This window comes from Ursus americanus, chromosome X, assembly GCF_024610735.1.
Source record: "Ursus americanus isolate L20-20 chromosome X, mUrsAme1.1.p, whole genome shotgun sequence".
NCBI classification, from domain to species: domain Eukaryota; kingdom Metazoa; phylum Chordata; class Mammalia; order Carnivora; family Ursidae; genus Ursus; species Ursus americanus.
In genome coordinates, this window is record NC_142164.1 from 78,636,593 (window position 1) to 78,654,564 (window position 17,972).

Here is a 17,972-nt window from a genome sequence, read left to right on the forward strand (position 1 = left end):
AAAAGAAACTTTCTTCTAGGACGACCAGAGAAAGCTTCTTTGGGAGAATAGCACTGGAGTTGGGCCTTACCAGACAGATAAGATTTAGCAAGTTAGAGATTGTTGGGAGGGTGTCGCTTGCACAGGCATTGCACTGGCAAAAGCACGAAACGGCGAGAGTGTAATAAGCCGTGATGGTGGTAGGAGGTTATTCTCAGCTTGAGGTATAGTCAGCGTAGCCGTACAGGTGCAAATCCCAGTTCTGCCATCTCCCAGCGATGTGACCTTCAGCAAGTTGTTTAACCTCTCTGAAACATGATCAATACAATGGAGATAAAACCTTCCTTTTAAAGCCGTTTTGAAGAGTCACTTCAGCTAGGTAATATACATGAAAGCACTTATACATGGTAGCTGCTAAGTGCATGTTCGTTTCCTTCCTAAAACCAAGGAGGTATTTGCCAGAGTTTGTTGAATGAACGAATGAATGAATGAATGAAGCTTTATAAGAGAAGAAATCATTCTTCTCTAACCTCTGTGATCTGGCACTGCCATCGGCCAGGACAGGCTTCCCTGGAGCTAGTGAAATGGTGTAGGTAGAGGGAAGGAAAGAAGTATTAAAGGGAAGATCTAAATCACTCATCCATGCATACAACAGACATTTAATTGAATACCTCTTCTGTGTCAAGTGTGTTGAACTGAGCTAAAAAGAGAGAAACTGGACCTGGACCCAGGCCTCAAGGGGAGAATGGGGGATAGGGGATCACAGTCTGGTGCAGAGATTGAGGGACCAGGCTTGGGCCCAGCTGTCAGTGCTATCCACATCCGATGGAGAAGTGTGTTAGTTACATGTGTTAGTTACATTGCTGCGGAACAAATGACCCCAAAATTTAGTAGCTTAAAACTGAACTTAAAGACTGAGCTTATACAAGAAACATTTATTGCAGTTTCTGAGGGCCAGGAACCTGGGAGTGGCTTGGCTGGTGGTTCTGGCTCAGGGTCTCTCATGAGGCTACAATCAGGCTCTAGGGTGGGACCACAGTCTCTGAAGACTTGACTAGGGCTGATGGGTCTGCTTCCAAACTCACTCACTTGACTAATGGCAGGAAGATTCAGGTCCTCACCATGTGGGCATCTCCATAGGACAGCTCATGGTGTGGCTTCCCCCAGACCAATGGGTCTGAGACAGAGAGAGAGAGAGAGAGAGCGCAGAATGAAAAGGAGTGCTCAAGAAGGAAGCTGTAGTCTTTCATAACCTAATCGCAGAAGTGACATCCCATCCTTTCTGCCATATAGTGTTTGTTCCACAGACCATGCCTGGGACAGTGTGGTACATAAGGGTGTAGATACCAAGAGGTAGGGATCATTAGAGAGCAGTTTGGAAACTAGATACCACAGAGAAGCAGAGTTACCAGCCATGGTTTGGATTCTCAAATAATAAATATTATGGATTTCCTAAGACAGAACCAGATGGAGGGCTCTGGGAGCCCGGAGGAAGCCGAGATTTTGGTTTACCCTGGGGAATGGCTGAGGCAAGAAATACGGGTTGAATCAGGGAGGAGGGGGCATTTGGCTTGGGTCTATAATGAAGGAGGTATTGAGGTATCTGAGAAGGGAACTTGTCGCCATTACCCAGCTCCTGTGAGCTCACAATGGCTCCCTGGGAGTTGTTTTATATACTGCTGAGAACCTGTGGAGGTGGGGGAGGGGACCCACTTCTTCTTGGCTGATCCACTAAGGAAGATTCTCCCTTTTCCCCTCCCTCCCTACCTCCCTCCTTCCCTCCTGCCCTCCTTCCCTCCCATCCTCCCTCCCTCCCATCCCACCCTCCTTCCCTTCATCTTGCCTTCCTTTCTCTCCCTTTCCCTCTTCCCCTTTCTGCCCACACAGGTAAAATCTCTGGCTGAATCCATTGATGAGGCCCTGAACTGCCACCCATCAGGGCCCATGTCTGAGGAGCCAGGGTCAGCCCAACTGGAGAAGCGGGAGTCAAAGGAACAGCAAGAGGACAGCTCAGCCACATCCTTCAGTGATCTTCCCCTCTACTTGGATGACCCAGTTCCCCCACCATCCCCTGAGCGACTACCCAGCACAGAGCCCCCACCCCAGGGCCGGCCCGAGTTCTGGGCGCCGGCCCCCCTCCCGCCAGTTCCCCCACCAGTGCCTCCAGGGACCCGGGAAGATGGTGCCCGTGAGGAAGGCACGCGCAGGGCTCCTGGGTGCTTGGAGTGCCGGGATTTCCGGCTGCGGGCCGCCCACCTTCCCTTGCTTACCATTGAGCCTCCTAGTGACAGCTCCGTGGACCTGAGTGACCGCTCAGATCGCGGCTCTGTCCACCGCCAGCTGGTGTATGAGGCTGATGGCTGCAGCCCCCATGGGACCCTGAAGCACAAGGGGCCACCAGGCAGGGCCCCGATCCCACACCGCCACTACCCAGCCCCGGAGGGCCCAGCCCCAGCCCCACCAGGGCCCCTGCCACCAGCCCCCAACAGTGGCACCGGGCCCAGTGGTGTGGCTGGGGGTCGGAGGTTGGGGAAGTGCGAGGCTGCAGGCGAGAACTCTGATGGAGGAGATAATGAGAGCCTTGAGAGCTCCAGCAATTCCAACGAGACCATCAACTGCAGCTCTGGCTCGTCTTCGAGGGACAGCCTGAGGGAGCCTCCAGCCACAGGCCTGTGCAAGCAGACTTACCAGCGGGAGACAAGGCACAGCTGGGACTCGCCAGCCTTTAACAATGACGTGGTGCAGAGGCGGCACTACAGAATCGGCCTCAACCTGTTCAATAAGTACGTGCTCCCCAATCCTGCCTCCTCACCCCTTCCTACCCTGCCTGCTAGGGGCACTTTGCCCACAGGGGCTGAACTCCTAGCTGAGATCCTGCTTCCACCATCCTCTCAGCTTGTGGATGGGGTTTCTCCCCAGCCTTTCAGGGAAGAGGATTGGCAATGGGGTGGCAGAATAGAAAGCCCTCCCCAACACACACACACACACACACACACACACACACACACACACACACACCCTCTGTCAGAGGCAGCTCTAGTCCTAATACTGCCTCTGCCTGGCTGTGTGACTTTGGGCAAGAAGCTTCCTTCTCCCCAGTTCGCTGTCTATAGGGACGGGTTCTGAACCTTGGTTCCCCCACATCCCCTTTTTGGTGGGGAGGCGATATGATGCATCCAGAGCCCTGCTCCGAGTCACAGGAGCCCTGAACCCCTAACCCAGCTTCGGCCAAACTCTGTGTGCAGTGCTGGCCAAGGTGTGTTCCTTCCTTGGGCTTCAGTGCTTTCATCTATTGATTAGCAGGGTGTGTATATTTGAAGCGCTGGGGGGCAGGGTGGGGTGCTGGAGTAGTCAGTGACTGTGACCGAGGTCTTTCCACATGCCTGGTCTTGTGCCAGGTGCTTAGGAGCGGGGTGGAAGCATGACATTTGGTCAGAAAAGAATTAGAAAACGAGTGCCCTATGTCTTTGTAGCCTAGTAGACCCTGCCACCTGTATTTACTTCTCGCGATAGAGCAGTAAGGTGGGAAGTAGCTCCCTGTTTTATAGAGAAGGAACTGAGGCTTGGAGAAGTAAAAGGAGTTGTCCTGAGTCATACAACTGGTAAGCAATGGACTTGAGACTCTGGTGGTGCTAAAGTCTCTTCCAAATTCCAGCCTCGTGGGGTCCAAAAGCTCTGGGGTTCTGAATATGGGCTAGTTCAGACCTGGATTTGGCCTTGTGGAAAGCAGGGAGTATTTTGTCTGTTGAACCACTCACAGAGGCTGGGTAATACCTCGTCTGGGTGGAATATGGGATGCAGACAAAGTAACCTCTTTGCTTTCCTATTCTGAGGGTCTGTGACCCGGAGAGAAGGGTGTAGCCTGGAGCTCAGGCCTTTTCCCAGGACTCCTCAGTGCCTGCTGGGAGTATGGAAGCTCCCAGAATAGAGAAGCCTCTCATTAGATCTTAATTTTCTTTCCATTGTAGTGTGGTTCCTGTGAAGGAGGAAGTTGGGTTGAGGATACCTTGGAAATTGGAAGCTCTGTGAAAGTGGCTTCCTTTCCTTGGGCCTCAGTTTTCTCATCTGTGCCATGAAGGGATTGGACCAAATTATATATTCAACTTCCTTGGTTCTCTGAGGCTACAGTTGGGCCCCAAATTAGTTCAAGCAGTGGGAGAGAGGGCAGAGTTCTTGGAGGACAGTCATCTCATCTACCTCCCCTCTTTCTGCAGGAAGCCAGAGAAGGGCATCCAGTATCTGATCGAGCGGGGCTTCCTGTCAGACACACCGGTGGGAGTGGCTCACTTTATCCTGGAACGGAAAGGCCTGAGCCGGCAGATGATAGGGGAATTCCTAGGGAACCGGCAGAAGCAGTTCAACAGAGATGTGTTGGAGTGAGGACCCCAGGATGGGGCAGACTGGGCCAGGGATTCCTGGAAAAGGAGGGCAGGAGGGAGGGAGTGGGCAGCTGGTCCTTTTTGCTCTGATAAACTTTACAAAACAGGATGAAGAGACCTTCCTGCTCCCATACCCCTGTACTTCAAAAAGGTCTGATCTCTCTTGGCCCTATTCCTAAAAGTCTTCTGGGTGGCCTGCTTGTCCTCTGACCTGCTTTGGGCCTCAGTTTTCCTGTCTCTGAAAAGAGTGGGTCAGTGGAAGGACCCTTAGTAACCATGTGTCTGGCCTTGATTTTTCTGGGATGAATTCCATTTCAAACATTCCATCCTCCTAAGTACTTGCTAGGGCCATGGGTCCAGATTTTGGAAGTCTGGCCATGGGGGCATTTGTCCATTCCGGCAGGTCAGGGTTGGCCAGAGGTTTTCTACAGAGGATTTGAGAGTGCCATACCTACTTCTTTGTTCCGCAGCTGTGTGGTGGATGAGATGGACTTCTCCTCCATGGATTTGGATGACGCACTCCGGAAGTTCCAATCCCACATCCGGGTTCAAGGCGAGGCCCAGAAAGTGGAGCGACTCATTGAAGCCTTCAGGTGTGCCTGTCTCCCACTCCCGAAGCTTCCCTTCCGGGGCTGAGGGGAGGTGGACAGTGTAGTATGTGTCTCCAAATCATCTCTCTGAGCCTCAAACTTTCCTCACCAGAGAATGGAAATGATAAGTCCTATCTTACCAGGCAGTTGTGCAGTTGTGAGGATCAGAGGTAGTGTGCCTAAAGTATCTAGCTCAGCCTCTGGGACGTGGGCATCCAATAGGTGACAACAACAGCAGCTGCAGCTAACGCTTGTCGGGTACTCACCAGGTATCAGGTGCTGAGCTAGGCACTTTACACGATTATTTCGCCGAATACTCACAACAACCCTATGAGGTAGGTGCTTTTATTGTTATTCCCATGTTACAGATAAGAAATCGGACATTTAGAGAGGTCAGGTGACTTGCTCGGGGTCATACAGTGAGTCAGAGGTGGAGCCAGGATTTGAACTCAAGTGTGTTTGCCTCCATGACCTGATGCCCTGGACTCTTATCCTCTACTGTTAATGCTTTGGGGATCAGGCAGACCTGGATAGATATCCTGGCTCTACCACTTCGGGGTATGTAGCAGAGAAATAGAAGAATTGCTGAGAACTTGTTGCCCGTAATGGGAGAAAGATTTGCCGTATAGTCAGAAAGATCTGGATTTTCATCTTGTCTTCACCATTTGCCAGTTCTATTACCTTGGGCAGGTTACCTCTTCGCTTTGCCTCATTATTTCCTCTGTAAAATGGGGCTGCTAATAGCAACCCTGCAGGATTGTGATAGGATTATATGACACAACATACCTATGTCCCCTAGCAGAGCTCCATAAAAGGTCGTGGTTGTGATTTTTACACGCTAGTCTTGGAGAAACTGAAGAAAGAGAACATGCCCAAAAGGCTTGGGAATATTTCTTGGGGGAGAGGGTTGGGGACACCAGACTGGGTTTTGGGGGGATGGTGGGTAGGTGAAGATTACTGGTGCCTGACCTTGGCCCTGATCCTGCCTTACAGCCAGCGGTACTGTGTGTGTAACCCAGCCCTCGTGCGCCAGTTCCGGAACCCAGACACCATCTTTATCCTTGCTTTTGCTATCATCCTCCTCAATACCGACATGTACAGTCCCAGCGTCAAGGCTGAACGCAAGATGAAACTAGATGACTTCATCAAGAACCTGAGAGGTGACCCCAGACCTCCCTATCGGCTTGTCCGGTCCTTCACCTTAGAAGGGAGAGTGGGCAGGGGGGGTGGGCTGGGGAAGGAGCGGGGGCGATCACATACGCTCCCTGGAAATGAACCTGTGATGTTCTCTCATTTTCTGCCAAAGCTGCCACATTCCCTTATTAATTCACTCAAAACGTTGTTTGTCTATCCGCTCATTCCTGCACTGAATACTGACTGACTGGGTTCTGGGGTTATTATAGCAGTGAACGTGAGAGATAAAAGCCCTGGCTCTTACCAAGCTTATACGAATCCACTTATTGACGCATCACTTCCTCTTTCCTTCTTGTCTTTATTTATGCCCATAAAGGCTCATTTAATTATTCTCTGTATCCTTTCCTCCATCCATACATTCATTTATTCCCTTGACCAGCCAGCCAGCTGATGCTGAGGGACTCCCGTGTGCCACACCCTGTGATGGGCGCAAAGGACACCATAGCCCCTGCCCCAAGAGAGCTCCCAGTTTGTGGGACAGACTGACTTACAGGATCAGTTACCCAACGCAAGAAAAAAAGCGAATCATGATGTCAGGCCAAAAGTGCAGTCAGAGCTCAGAGGAGGGAGAGCCCACCTCCAACACACTTCCTGGAGGAAGTAGCATTTTCATTTTTGAGGTGGTCCTAGAAGGCGTGGATAACATGACAGGGTAGCAATAGAGGAGGCTTACCTAGCAGTAAGAATACAAAGGCACAGAGGTAGGAAAAGTTGCTGGGAGAACAGTCAAGAAGGGGTGGATGATCCAGTCGGGAAGGTCAGTGGGAATCAATACATGAGGGCCTCGAGTGCCAGGTGAAAGGTGTCACCTTGACCTTTTTTTCTTAGTTTATTGTATTGATGTCAAGCCCCCAGCCTCTTACCGAAGAGCAGTCTACTAAAAATGGCACAGACGTTAGGATTATTTAAACAGAAATGAAAGAGAGAAATAGAATTGAGGAAAAGAAACAGATGAGACAACTTGGCTGACCGGCGGGCTTTGTACGGTTGCCGGGCTCAAGCTCCTTGGCAGCTGAGGTAAAAAGGCAGTGTGATAAATGATGTTCCCTTAGCACCTGTCCAAGGAGGAGGCGTGGCATTTCCAAAGGAGAAAACATTTTCTCTAGCAGAAGGTTTAGAGGGAAGAGTGAGTGGGTTTCACTCAGCAGACAGTCGGGAGTGGAGAAGGATGATAGACTTGGGAGGAGGAAGTTAGATCAGGGGCCATCTGGAGCTGTCTCCCAGAATCCTGCTATTAGTCATTTATTCATTCATTCATTCATTCCTCCCATCCTCTCTCCTTCCCTCCTCCTCTCTATGTATGTGTGTGTGCATGCACACATACATGTATGTGCATATATGTGTGTAGGTACATACATACGTGTATTGCACATACACGTATGTGTGTGCATTATGTGTGTGTATGTTTGAAGAGGAGGTACCTCCTCTCTGTATGTATGTGTGTATGCGTGCATGCATACGTACATATATATGTACGTGTGCATGCATGTATGTACATGTATGTATGTATTATATCTGTGTATATCTTTCCCCCTCCAATTATTAAATAAATAAGCAAACAAATGAAATGAATACTTGCTCATACCCAGAAATTTCAGAAATACAGCAAATGAGAAAAAACTGTTTAATCATCCTGAATTCTGCCCCCTAGAGGCAACCGTGGTTGATATTTTGCTGTTTTCTAGTCTTTTTTTTCCCTGTGCATACATAACTTTTTACACAGTTAAGATCATGCCGTGAATGTAACTGATTATCCTGCTCTTTCCACTTACCTTGCTACAGGAATTTTCTCATGCTTTTGGTAAACATCAAGTTTTGAATAGCTGTAAATTACTTTGAGTGGATACACTCAGCTTTAGTTAATTATGCCTCTATTGTGAGAACTTACGTTGTTTCAAACTTTTCCTGTAAGTAGCACTTGTACATGTATCTTTGCACGTATTTCTGAGTAATTCTTTAGAGCAGATTCCTAGAGAAAGAATCACGGAATATTTAGGTTTTTGCCAAGTTACCTTCCGAAACAGTTATGTTAATATACGTGCCCGCTTCCCTGCCCTTTTAACACTGGGTATATCATTTAACATTATTTTTGCTATTTAGAAAGGAAAAAAGGATCTGATTATTTTCATCACAGTGTACTCTGAGTTGCTTAGAAAAAATCCCCACACTGGGAAAGAAAGCAACTGGCTATCCAGTTGCTTAGCGAAGGATTCCTTTCTGGCCCAGTCCTGACCAAGGGACTGAGGGTGCCCACTCTCTCCAGTCCTGGTCACTGTTTGCACTCCTGCCTAGGTGTGGGATGTTGTGCAGAACCCCTGCCACGCACTCCCCACATGTATGCAATATATCCCTGTGTTCCTCCCCTCCCCAGGGGTTGACAATGGTGAAGACATCCCCCGAGACCTCCTGGTGGGCATCTATCAGCGTATCCAGGGGCGCGAACTGCGAACCAATGATGACCATGTGTCCCAGGTGCAGGCCGTGGAGCGCATGATTGTGGGCAAGAAACCGGTAAGTGCCTTAGGAGGCTGCAGAGGGGACAGGGTTTGGGTCGGCTTCTGCCACTGAGTGATAGGTACCCCTCTCTGAGCCCCAGGCTCCCCCCGTCCTGCTGAATGGAGTGGGTGATAATGCATTCCTCAGGGGTCCTGGTGCAGAGTGAGACGCTCTTGGGGGAATGCATCTAACACACATCCTCCCCACCTGTGATTTTGCCTTTCCATCCCAGGTGAGGAGCCAAGCTAATGGTTAGCTGATAACCAAAACCAAGACCACGCCCTAGTCTTGTAGTCAACAAACATTTACAGATGCCTTTCCACAGAGCCCAGCATTTCACGAGGGAGTAGGGACACAGATGTGAATCAGACAGAGTCTCCGTCCTTGGAGGCATTCACAGACTGGGAGTGTGGGGTGTCAGACAGCACCACACTTCTGCCTTATACTCAGTCTAAGGGAGCAGAAAGGAGGGAGAGGCCATTTCTGTCACTAGAACTGGGGTTTGGAGGAAGAGTGGAATATGGAACTGGGCAAGAAAGGCACTCCAGATAGACAGAGCTCTAAGGACCAAGGCAAACCAAGGCCTCTGTTGCTCAGACTGCTCGTGTCAGAGTGACAGTGATATGTATCAGAAGTAGACTTCCTCTTGAGGTTGAACGATAAGGTGCCGGAGGCCCGAAGCTGGCGTGCTAGCCTTGCTGACACCTATTTCTTCATGCCTGCCTAGGTCTTGTCTCTTCCCCACCGTCGACTGGTTTGCTGCTGTCAACTCTATGAGGTACCAGATCCAAACCGCCCCCAGCGGCTCGGGTTGCATCAACGGGAAGTCTTCCTCTTCAACGATCTCCTTGTGGTATGAGCACTGGTGGGGGGAGGAAATGAAGTGGGGGTGGTGAGCTTGGACCCTGGGTCCAGGGTGAACCATGTTAATGTTGGCGGGTGGAGGTGTGGTGGGTGAGGTGCTTTGCCATGGGATCTCTGCAGTCTCAGATAAGGCACAGCCACCTCCCCCGCCCCCCTTTTCTCTTTCGGATCCATTTGGAGGTAGTGACGGCTGCACAGGGGGAGAAAATGTGAGGACCAGGGGAGTTGACAGACCTACAACCTAGGAAGCGGTAGGAGAAGTCCCCATCCACCTCTGTAGCCCAGAGTGTTGGCTGGAAGGAGATGAACCTGTGACCCTGGGGTCACTCTGAAACCTTCGGGTGGTCAGGGTGCTTGAAGTGATTCTTAAAACCAAGCTCATCACCATTGTAGATATGCATCTTTTAGAGCTGGGACTCCTAAGGACCCAGCTGGTGGGAAGAGAATTTCAGGGTCTCCCATCCAACCTCTTACCCAGGACAAGAACCCGTTTCTTGCATGGCCCCCTGCTTGCATGACTGTGGAGACAGAAGGCCGCCTTCCTCCAAGGCAGCCAGTTTCCTGGTTAGACAGCACTGATTGGTAGAAACTATCTCCCAATGGGTTTCCTCTAACCATCTTCCCCAGGCCCTTGCAATCAGAAAGAACAAGTGCTCTCCTGTGCTGAGACGGCTCCTCAGGGATTTGAGGACAGTGACCTGAGCCCCCCGCCCCCCCGACCCCCATGGTCTTCTCTTCTTTAGAACAGGATTTCTCAATCTCAACACTGTTGACATTTGGGGCGGGGTAACTCTTCGTTGTGGGGGCTGTCCTGTGCACTGGAGGACATTTAGCAGCACCCCTGGTCTCGACCTACTAGATACCAGTAGCAATCCTTCAACCAAAACTGTTTCCAGACGTTGCTAGATGTCCCTTGGGGTTCAAAGTCACCCCTAGTTGAGCATTGCCGCTTTAGTTGAAGCCCCTCTGATGCCTTCTCTAAGCCTTAATTTCCTCCTCTGTGAGGTGGGGCTAATCCCTATCTCATGGGGTTGTCATGAGGATGGAGTTAAGAAGTCAGATGTGGAATAGCCTAACCCAAAGGAGTGCCTGGCCCACACAGAGGCTGAGTAAATGTCTCACCACCTGTCACGCACGGATGCCTGTGTGTGTCCAGCCCCATGGTAGGTACTGGGTTCACAGAGATGAGTGAGACTCAGTCCTTGTTCTTGGGAGCTTACAGTCCAAAGGACTAAAAAAAAAAAATGCTCTGCATAACCGTGAGCTGTAACCATCCTGAAATGAAATACTTTGCTTTTAAACACCACTTGTAGACTGTCCGAGGTGTTCACAGCCTATGGTGGTTGAATCCAGAGTGCCCAAGTACTGGTAAAGACCTTGGGCTATTGAGAGGAAGACAAGTTAACTCTAGACATGGGTTCATTGGCATTTGCCATTGTTTGCTGGGTTCTTCAGGGATGGGCAAGAGACAGGAAAACCAGACTCCTCTTGGCGCTCCTGGTCCAGCAGGGGGCGACCACACCCTCAGCGTGCTCACCTAAAGCGTCATAGTGAAAGGCACTTGAAGCAGCATTCTGGAAGCTTGGAGAAGGGGGCGGGGTGGGGGAGTCTGTGTGAGATGTTAGATAGAACAGGCTTTCTGGAGAGAACAGCATTCAGTTACTTCCTGTAAAAATCGTAAATGCCTGTTGTGCGTCGTCATTACATCAGGAACTTGCATTTTCTCCCGTCTCTCCTGTTCTCAAGCTTCAGTTCTTCCCAACTCATGGGTATGTGTGTTTGTGTGTATATGTCCGCTAGTGGCGGTGGGAGGGGAGGGTGGCTATGAGAAAGAGGTGTCATGTGGAAAGTCCCCACCCCAAGCCCTGCCTCTTGTCTTTTTCCCACCCCCTGCCAAAGGTCACCAAAATTTTCCAGAAGAAGAAGATCTTGGTGACGTACAGCTTTCGTCAGTCCTTTCCTCTCGTGGAAATGCACATGCAGCTCTTCCAGAATTCATGTGAGTCCCTTCTTGGATCCTAGCATCCCAAAAGTCTATGCCATGGCCCCTGTGCTCATCCTTCATCCATAGCAACCTCCAGTTTTTTGGAGGCTTTACAATGGGACTAAGGTCTCCAAAGCACCGACTTGGTCCTGGGATGCAGAGCAGGCCAGGGTGAAGTGTAATTTGGGTCTGTGCCCTGAGGAGCTTGTGGTCTGGCAGGGAACCGCAGTGTGTATGTTTTCTGGTGGGCCGAAGAGATGGTGATCACTCTGCGCTCTGAAGGACTGAGCCACAGGCGCTTTGTTGGGTGGCAGCAGAAGCAATGTGAGTAGAGGCAGAGGTGTGAAGGAAGGAGTTTGAGAGAGCAGCTAGACTTCAGCTTGCCTGCATATCTGGAGTATAGGGAGTAACGGGGCCATGACTACCAGGAGTTTGGGGACTTTGGGGGGACAAAAGGGAGCCACTAAAGATGCATGAGCAGAGAGGAGGCTGGATCCGAGTTGGACGGTAGAAAAATCAATTCACGTCTGAGCCACATCGCTTCAGTCCTGACAGAGGTGCCCGACCTCCCCCTTCCCCACAGACTACCAGTTTGGGATCAAGCTGCTGTCCGCAGTACCTGGCGGGGAACGCAAAGTCCTCATCATCTTCAATGCCCCCAGCCTCCAGGACCGGCTGCGCTTCACGTCCGACTTGCGCGAGTCCATTGCTGAGGTGCAGGAGATGGAGAAATACCGTGTGGAGTGTGAGTAGCCCAGCGGCACCTCTTTCTCCTTTTCCTGACACAGCACCCTGCAAACACCAAGAATCCTGTCCTCTGAGAATCTTGGGGTTGAGGGTTAGCTTGTCCAGCCTTCCTGCCCTCATCCTAGGAACCTTTCAGCCTCTGCTTGAATACCTTCAGTGACGACGGGCTCATTACCTCTGAACAGCAGATTATTACTCCAAGCCCTAATTATGAACCAACTCTTCCTTCTGTTGAAAGGCAGCAGGGAGAAGAATCGGGGTTCTGGAGGTGGGACTCTAGTTTCAGATCCCAGGTTTGCTACTTACTATTTAGGTAAACTGGGGCAAGTTGCCTGACTCCCCGAGCCCCAATTTCTTCATACATGACATTGGGAAGATGAAATCTCCTTCACACAGCTGTGGAGATTCGATGAGGTAAGGTAGACGAGATGTTCTCATCCCACATTCCAGTTCCTGAGCTGAGTCCCCATCACCCATCCTTCTGGCCCCCAGAGGCCACATCAAGTAATTTTCAGCATATATAATGGGAAATAGTGATTACATCTCATTCCACTCGATGCCCTCCAAGTTTTCTCTTCTCCAGGCTAAGCAGTCACAGTTAAGTAACATGGTGTTGAGGAGAAAGAGGCAGGCAGACACAGAGAGAGAAACTGAGGCAGTGGACAGCTGCTTGGTGAGCTCTTCATGGTTCCAGGGTCGACGCTACTCCTCAGCAAGGCAGGGTCACACATTTCAGTTCACCAGATCCTTGAGACCCAGGGGATATTCAGAGAGGGGTGAGCACACCAAGATGAGGGGAAAGGCGATAGAAGTCTCCGTGACCTCCTCAGGGAGGTGGGGGTGTAAAGAGGCTAGAGAATGCAGGCTTTGGATTCAGGCAGACCTGCTTCCAGAATCTCAGCTCCCCATTTCCAGTTATATGACCCTGGGCAAGCTCTATGACTTCTCGGGTTCTCAGTTTCTTCCTCTGAAAAACTTGGATGGTAATACTTACTTCTGAACTGTTGTGAGATTGAGCGAGGTCAAGTACGCACAGCTCCCAGCACACTGCTGGCATATAATAAAGGCTTCGATTCCTGTTGGTTTCCTGCTCCTGTCCTTCCAGGAGCCCTCTGCTCTGGAGCAAGATATCTGAGAACTGAGCGGACTTTGGAATGATTGCCCTTTGCCATAATCCAGAAGGGCCTTCCTGCCCCTGCTGTGACCAGCAGCTGTGAAGCTCTGTTTTGAAGGGCAGGGGTGGTTTGGGAGACCAGACTGAGAGTGAGCAGGGGAGCCGGGAGCAAGAAGGGCGAGAGGAAGGGGGGAGGAGCCGGAGGGGTGGGAGGAGCAGGCACCGGAGAGGGAAAACCTAGCCAGAGGAGATGGCGCAAAACAGGGTTGGGCGCTGTGTGGGGGGCTTCAGAGGTGGAGCTGAGGTTTGAGGGGAGCATGCTGCCTGTCCAGAGGGCAAAGCAGGAGGCCTGGGGAGAGAGCGGGCAAGGATGGAGGAGGTTCATGGAGTCAGGTGGCCTTTCACTTCTGTCCCTGACCTTCTCACCCTGTCTTCCCCACTACCACCCAGCGGAGCTAGAGAAGCAGAAAGGTATGATGCGGCCTAACGCCTCACAGCCCGGCGGGGCCAAGGACTCAGTGAATGGCACGCTGGCCCGCAGCAGCCTGGAGGACACGTATGGGGCAGGCGATGGGCTCAAACGGGGTGCGCTCAGCAGTTCCCTGCGAGACCTCTCTGACGCAGGCAAGTGTTCGGGGCCCCCGCCCTGGCTGGGGAGATGTGGGACCGGGTGTCCTCTCTGCCTCCTATCACTGACCGCCAGCCTTCTCTGCACCCGCCACACATGCACACACCCTGCCTCTATCCAGAGCCCTCGGCGCCACGCTGCAGGGGGCCTGGGAGCCAGGTCAGACCAGGTGGAGCCCAGAGTCTGGGCCAGGGAGTGTGAAGTGGGGCCACAGTCTTAGCCCCTCTCTCTCGCTGCTCCACCTCTCCTCCTCTCTTTCCTCTTCTATCTCTCCAGCACCACCTCTCCTCATTCTCCATCTTTTCCTCCTCTCACGCCTCCTCCTCCACCTCTCCTCCTCCCCACCTTCCCCTCTTCAACGGGGGAAAGGGAATAGGGGTGTCTGTCCCCGGGAGGGGCCCAGGCCTGGTACCCAGCTCTGGAGCCCAGCAGGGTGGGGAGGGGGGGTTGCTGCTCTGACGCTGGGCTCCTTGCTTGTGGGTGCAGGGAAGCGGGGGCGGCGTAACAGCGTGGGATCGCTGGACAGCACCATCGAAGTAAGTGCCAGCTCCTGCCCCACTCGCCCTCTGCATGAGCCCTGCCCTGCCATGGAGCCCCAGAGGAGGAGGGGACCTGTTGCTTCCCCCTCTTCCCTGATGGGAACCTTGAGGCTGCCTCTCCCAGCCAACCACTCTCTCCATCTGTCCTCAACTCTGTCTGTCCTCACTCTGCCTGTCTCTCAGTCTGTCTTCCACTCTCCCTAGCCCCTCTCAACCCCAGGGCCGACTCTGAGTAGAGATGCCCTTGGAGTTGGACCGTGAGAAGCTCTCACCTCCAAGTCCTGCTCTTTGAGCCGGAGCAAGTCACTCTGTGTCTCGGGGCCTAACATTCTCCCTGCCTGCAAAATGGGGATGAGGAGGAGGTCCTACTGATTCTTCCTCTCCCGGCGGAGGCTCAGATGAGATAGTGGATGTGACAGCAGAGCTCCGCAAGCTGGGGAGCTCCATGTACAAAGTACAGGACTGTTACTGGTTTTCATTTTATGCCCTTGGCGTTCCTGTCTCCCCAACTCCAGCCCTCAGGGACCGGGTGGAGTTTTGGGTTGGGGGTTTAGAAAGTCTAGACTGGCCTGACTTTCCCTCCCTCCCCGCTTCCAGGGGTCTGTTATTAGCAGTCCACGCCCTCACCAGAGGATGCCACCTCCGCCCCCACCCCCACCGCCAGAGGAGTACAAGAGCCAGAGGCCCGTCTCCAACTCCTCATCCTTCCTGGGCTCCCTGTTTGGAAGCAAGCGGGGCAAGGGGCCCTTCCAGATGCCACCACCGCCAACAGGCCAGGCTTCTGCCTCCTCTTCATCTGCTTCTTCCACCCACCACCACCACCACCACCACCACCACGGTCACAGCCACGGCGGCCTGGGGGTGCTGCCCGACGGGCAGTCCAAGCTCCAGGCCCTGCATGCCCAATATTGCCAAGGACCAGGCCCTGCCCCGCCGCCCTACCTCCCACCCCAGCAGCCCCCTCTCCCCCCACCTCCTCAGCAGCCCCCACCCCTGCCCCAGCTGGGCTCCATTCCACCGCCGCCCGCCTCAGCCCCTCCCGTGGGGCCACATCGCCACTTCCATGCCCACGGCCCAGTCCCAGGCCCCCAGCACTACACCTTGGGCCGGCCAGGCAGGGCCCCCAGACGGGGAGCTGGAGGACACCCTCAGTTTGCTCCACATGGCCGCCACCCCCCTGCACCAGCCCACATCCCCACTACCCCTGTACAGTCCTGCCCCCCAGCACCCTCCAGCCCACAAACAGGGCCCCAAACACTTCATCTTCAGCCACCACCCACAGATGATGCCAGCATCGGGGGCCACTGGGGGCCCTGGATCCCGGCCACCAGGAGGCTCCTATTCCCACCCTCACCACCCGCAGTCACCCTTGTCACCGCACTCACCCATCCCACCCCACCCTTCCTACCCACCCCTGCCCCCACCCTCACCCCATACCCCACACTCGCCCCTGCCGCCCACCTCCCCCCATGGCCCACTGCACGCCTCTGGGCCCCCTGGCACAGCCAACCCACCCAGTGCGAACCCCAAGGCCAAGCCCAGCCGGATCAGCACCGTGGTCTGATGAACGGAGGGAGTGAGCTGGGGCCCAGGGAGGTCTGGGGAATCCACAAGAGATTCCCCAGTTTTTCTAAAATATATATACACATAGAGATGTCCTTCTCCCCACTTCCTCCCTGCCTTAGAACCCTTCCTCTAACCCTCAACAGTCGCCGTGGGGTTTCCTTCCAGATTCAAAGATCCTTGCCACTTGAAGCCCGGACGCAGGGCTCTCAAGCTCTGGGGAGTAGTGAGGACCTTTTGGAGATCCTCATCCTTTTTTTTTTTTTTTTTGTCCTCTCTCCATCCCCCTCCCACCCCCGCTCCCAGAGGTGGCCTCAGACCTCTGGGCCAGTGTGGGCTCCCTGTCAGCTCTGGCTGGTAGAGAAGGGCAGGCAGGTGTCAGGAGTGGTGAGGATGAAGGCTTCCCCAGAGTGCCTCTAGCCACGCGGGGCTCGGAGGGAGCTCTGTACCGTTGTGGCCAAACGTCAGCTGGCTCGGCCCTCTCTCAGACCTCAGGGCCTGGCCAAATTCCTCCATGTGTCTCTCTACCTGCCAGAGGAACAGGGCTGTCGGTGCCCTCAGTGAGTGGGCCCCCACTAATGCTGGCCCCCCAAAGGGACAGAGCTTCTCCTTCGGAGCCAGCCTCTGTCCTCTTTCCAGTGGGCCCCAGCCCAGACCTCTTCAGCTTCAGGACCTTGCCTCTCACAGCAACGTTCTTATTCTGATCAAAATTCAGACAGGTTTGGGGGGGGGGGGCTCCGGTCTGGGATGAGAAGGGCACTGCCCTCCCTCACCCATATTGCATGCCCCCCATTCCCTTATACCTACCCCACCTACCACTGAAGACAATGCACTTTACAGATCTTGCCCACATACACCTTGCTGGGGCACGGCACCCAGCACCAGCCCTGGGGAGAGAGGCTCCCAGAGGGCCATCATAAGCCCATGATGTCCTTCCTGAGGCAGATTGAAGCCATCAGAGTGGGGGCTGGGAGCCAGGATGCCTAAGTCCTTCTGTCCGTCAAAATCTCTGCTGCCCCTCCAGCCCCTTTACAGCCCTGTTTATTTATTATAAATATATTTTTTACAAGCCCCAGCTCCTCTTCTTGCCCCACATACCCAGCTCCTTTCTCAGCTCCTTCCTCCCCCCCCCCCCACCATGGGCTGCAGTACAGACAGATAGACCCTGGCTGTATGAAGGTCCGGGACCCAGGGGCTTGGGGGCGGGGGAGGGCAGCAGCCGGAGGGGCTGTACGGAGAGGAGCTGGGGTTCAGGCATTGTCTTTTTTCCTCCTTGTATATAAGAATGTATATTTGATGCCTCATAAAAGACCTTGTGATCACCTCCCGCCTCTGCCTCCTACTTATGCCGCCTCCCCCGGGTGGAGCCCATGGAGAGAGAGGCCTTTAGCCCAGGGAGGTGAGGAACTAAGGGTAGCAGCTCAGGCACCTGGGTGGGTGACATGCCTTGGTTGGGTGGGAGGTGGGGGAGGAGGGAGGTTTCCCCATCTCAGCTCATTAACTGCCTGTGTGACAGCAGCAAGGGTGTGGGCTTTGGAGCTGATCCAGTTCAAATCCTGGGGTTTTCCCTACTGAGGCACGCACACTTGGGAAAAGCACCCTCTCAGTCTCGGTTTTCTTGGTTTAAAACTGGAGGTGACGAGCCATTGCCACATGAAGTCACGATGATGACAGGCGGTGATGAATGTCAAGCAGACAGCATGGAGTAGGTGCTCGGGAAGTTATTTCCCTGCTCTTCCTTTCACAGGTTGGAGACTTCCTTCTGCTCTTGTGCCCTCTATGCTTACCCTTTCGTGGCTGGCCTGGCTACGCCTGGGGGCCCTCCACCCCCCCACAGCACGGGCCTTGAGCCATGTTTCTGCCCTTGAGGGTAGGGGGGCGTGGGGGTGACCTGG

At 53.2% G+C, this 17,972-nt stretch overlaps 1 protein-coding gene across 1 annotated transcript in view; it reads left to right on the top strand.

The window, feature by feature from the left end:
* IQSEC2 (IQ motif and Sec7 domain ArfGEF 2) overlaps positions 1 to 17,399 on the top strand; it is a 76,923-nt gene extending 59,524 nt beyond the window's left edge. Inside the window, 12 exon segments of the mRNA XM_087859627.1 lie at positions 1,867 to 2,762; positions 4,194 to 4,355; positions 4,829 to 4,951; positions 5,942 to 6,108; positions 8,514 to 8,653; positions 9,366 to 9,491; positions 11,402 to 11,501; positions 12,070 to 12,231; positions 13,798 to 13,971; positions 14,462 to 14,511; positions 15,112 to 15,687; positions 15,689 to 17,399. Coding sequence (XP_087715753.1) covers positions 1,867 to 2,762; positions 4,194 to 4,355; positions 4,829 to 4,951; positions 5,942 to 6,108; positions 8,514 to 8,653; positions 9,366 to 9,491; positions 11,402 to 11,501; positions 12,070 to 12,231; positions 13,798 to 13,971; positions 14,462 to 14,511; positions 15,112 to 15,687; positions 15,689 to 16,078 — 3,066 coding nt within the window. The 3' untranslated portion in view covers positions 16,079 to 17,399.
* Positions 17,400 to 17,972: the final 573 nt, after the last annotated feature.